Source organism: Dipteris shenzhenensis, chromosome 27 (assembly GCF_047967505.1).
Source record: "Dipteris shenzhenensis isolate YYH24624 ecotype China chromosome 27, Dip_SZ_1.0, whole genome shotgun sequence".
Taxonomy (NCBI): domain Eukaryota; kingdom Viridiplantae; phylum Streptophyta; class Polypodiopsida; order Gleicheniales; family Dipteridaceae; genus Dipteris; species Dipteris shenzhenensis.
In genome coordinates, this window is record NC_141622.1 from 41,451,519 (window position 1) to 41,455,038 (window position 3,520).

Sequence of the window (3,520 nt, forward strand, 5' to 3'; positions counted from 1 at the left end):
GATCCAATAAGGGGCTTTTTGAAAAAAATTGAAGCTTATATATATTACTACTCACACAACAGAGGGTTGACGCAATTCCATGACAGGTCGTCGATGCTAAGCTAAGGAATTTCGTCGATGAAAATATTAATTTCTATGCGCTCACTCAACCAAAAAAGCCCATCTTCGAATATGTTGTTCCTCTTAACGTCCTCCAGCTCTAGTTGGAAGCAATTAGAAAGATATGGAGGATAGATGTCGCATTTTCAAAAAGATCGACGGCAAGTAAATGTGGTGGCACGGGCAACAATGATGACAACTTTTTAATTGGTTGGAGCCGAAAGGTCGTCCATCCTAGAGGAAATTCTAGCCCAAAGGGCTTGGGCAATGCTGGCCTATAGGTGGAGAACAAGCTCACACAAGAATTTTCAAAAAGGGGCAAAAATAAGAAAGGTTGGACAAGATGATGGAATCATCTTGGAATAAGGAATCTAGGCTGCTAGGAAGCTAGGGTGGGTCTGGTACCACATGTTGGAGCATCAATGGAAACATGGTGTGGACACAAGATGAAGAAAAAGCACATTTATTCATATGAGAGATAGCCAATATATAGGCACTAGTTACACTCCATGTATGGCATCATATGTGAGCTCAGTCGAGCATCTAGATCCACAAATTTCTCCCAGTATCTCTCAATCAGGTCCATGATTCTCTCAATCACACCTACTAGAACCATCTACCACCTAACTTGGCCACACTAACCACCATGTGGTGACACACAAACCTTGTACCCCTTGGTACACCCCGTTACATCAATTTGTCCTTCAAAGATTGAGGCAACTTTTGAGCTTCAAAGTTCCTCTTCGCCATTAGGTTTTTTTGTGGTAGGTGATGCTAGGAGTTTTTCCAGTCCGAGCAACTTTTGGCACATAGACATATTGCTCCGGCTGTTTGTCACATATGTTTGGCTCCACAGAAAGCTATGCCTTATCTCCTTTGGCATTGTCCATATTTAAGATACGCTGGGAGTTTTTCTCGTTTGAGGATCTACCAAAGAATGCACTTTGTCACAAATATCACAAATTGCACTGTAGAAGTTTAAAGTTCACACAAGACAAGTAGACTAAGAAGAATATAACTACACAAGACAAAATTTGCAACAAATTTTGCCTTAGAGTAGTCTTCGTATTTTTTACTCCTAGCTTGGCATCTTTATAAAAGTTACATGGGTTCATTACAAGGGGTACAGCACAAGGCAAACTCTACAAGCTTTGTATTCAATCATACATCTACCAAAGAATGCACTTTGTCACAAATATCACAAATTGGTCTGTAGAAAAACCCTATAGAAAACTCCTTACATTAAGTCCAACAACATATGTATCACATTTTGACTTCCATCACTATTTAACATTTATATAACTTATGCTAACACATCTATTTAGGTTTCACAGTATACATAAACAGTTTCATGACTATCATGAAAGCAGCACAATCATATAAAAGTCAATGGTTGCACAAACATACATTTGCAAAAAACACCTTATGCTTTATTATCATTACACCTGGATGCAGACGTATATGGATATAGTTATGCTTTACCATAAAACCTGTGCAAAGATCTCCAAAGGCAAATACATGATGCGATATGCACACATGATGCCTAAGAATATTCCAACGCTAGACGACTGTTAAGAGTACGGGCATACTTCATTTATAGATAGTCTCTTTAAAACCAAGGATTCAGCACCCTGACTGCCAGCACAAGGATGTATCTATGGATCATAAAATGCCAGCTCCTCTAAGGTGAACGTATTTTTATGGACTAGAAGCAGATATCTGGATCTTGATAGTAGGGAGACTACATAAGATCAGAGTCACACCAGCATACAGCCAGATAAGATTAAATATCTATTTAGTCACATTCGTTTTACATACAAGACAATAAAATCTGAGCAGCAGCAACCTGTCAAGGTGGCTGTACCCAAATTCTAGACCAGACAGGCATTCCTAATTTCTCAAGTCATGTGAGTGGAATAAGCATTTGGCCTTCATCTTTTGAATGAGAGATATCTGCATCTTGATAGTAGGGAGACTACAGAAGATCAGAGTCCTACTAGCGTACAGCCAGATAACATTAAATTCTTTTTAGTCACATATGTTTATAGGACGTTTTACATACAAGACAAAAAAATCTGAGCAGCAGCAACCAGTCAAGGTGGCTGTACCCAAATTTTCTAGAACAGGCAGGCATTCCTAATTTCTCGAGTCATATGAGTGGCATAAGCATTTGGCTTTCACCTTCTGAATGTAATGGTCCAAAATTCCAGATAGTACCTCCATAAATGCCTCCTCACTACATGCAGGCAAAATACAGCCTTCGGCCTCTTCCAAGATTCTCTCAATAAGAGATGGCCTGTTTAAAGTCTCCCGACTCATCATGCATCCAATCTCACAAGGTGTGAGACCCATAGTTGCACCCTTCTTCAGAAGCATAGTGGCAACTCGCAATACACGCGCACATTCAGGGGGTAAGATCCAGCCATGATTTCTCAGTAGAACAATGTCCTTTTCAGCATCCAAGGATGATATGTATTGAAGGGACATTTGTTGGAAAGGAGCTCGAGATTGAGGCCAATACATCCATTCAAAAGTACAATCTTCGAACTGCAACGAGGTCCACATTTCCTCAGTAAACTTGAAAATCTCTAAGAAATTTTGTGAGACTTTGCAGACGAAACTATTTAAGGAGCAGAGAGGCATAGACACAACGGACATGCCTGCATGGACAGGCAGCATTCCAAGATGTTGAAGAACAAAAAATAACCATGTGCTAAGAAATTTTGTGAGACTTTGCAGATGAAACTATTTAAGCAGCAGAGAGGCATAGACACAACGGACATGCCTGCATGGACAGGCAGCATTCCAAGATGTTGAAGAACAAAAAATAACCATGTGCACATGCTAACAGAGACACACACACACACACACATAGAGAGAGATTTCACCTTGTCAGGCAAGCAGTAACCATGATCAATGGGTACAAGCTTCAGAACAGCGGGCTCCCCTTGCTTGCAAACCAGTATATTGGCCCCATTTCTGTCAGTGTTGGCCAACCGAATGTCCAGAATACAGATCTTATGGACTTCCTCTACAGAAAACTTTGCAGGGCCCATGTCTTCACAATTGCTGAAAGCATGCACGAAAGACTGAAGCGATCCGATCTTCTCGATTGGAGAAAAAACATCATTACAGTGGAAAGCTTTGTGAGAGCAGCGCACCATTATCGTGGGAGGCACACCTGCAAATCCATCCAAGTCCATCCCGTTGACATTTCGAGGGCCTGCAACCGGGTGATCCAGAACATACGCTGCCACCTCCCGTAATGCACCTTCACCTACTCGTGTCCCCCTCTTGAGACCTTCACCATCAGATGACGGGGGAAGACCCCTCGGATTATTGATTGCCATGGGCTCCTCGTCCATTGGTTTGAATACAGCTACTATGTCTGTTCCATGTTCATCTTGCATAAAGTAAGCAC

The 3,520-nt window shown here is 41.3% G+C and overlaps 1 protein-coding gene across 2 annotated transcripts in view; it reads right to left on the reverse strand.

Moving 5' to 3' along the window:
* Positions 1 to 1,713: 1,713 nt before the first annotated feature.
* LOC147884310 (phosphatidylinositol 4-kinase gamma 4-like) overlaps positions 1,714 to 3,520 on the reverse strand; it is a 2,860-nt gene continuing 1,053 nt past the window's right edge. The window contains exons 1-3 of one of the 2 annotated variants that reach the window (XM_087398478.1): positions 2,988 to 3,520; positions 2,198 to 2,646; positions 1,714 to 1,953 (exon numbers count right to left, since the gene is read on the reverse strand). The exon at positions 2,988 to 3,520 is cut by the window's right edge and continues 1,053 nt beyond it. In XM_087398478.1, the coding sequence (XP_087254604.1) occupies positions 2,236 to 2,646; positions 2,988 to 3,520 (944 nt within the window). In that variant the 3' untranslated portion in view covers positions 1,714 to 1,953; positions 2,198 to 2,235. Of the gene's footprint in view, positions 1,954 to 1,978; positions 2,647 to 2,987 lie in introns of those variants that run through there. The other variant, XM_087398477.1, reaches the window with a different exon arrangement.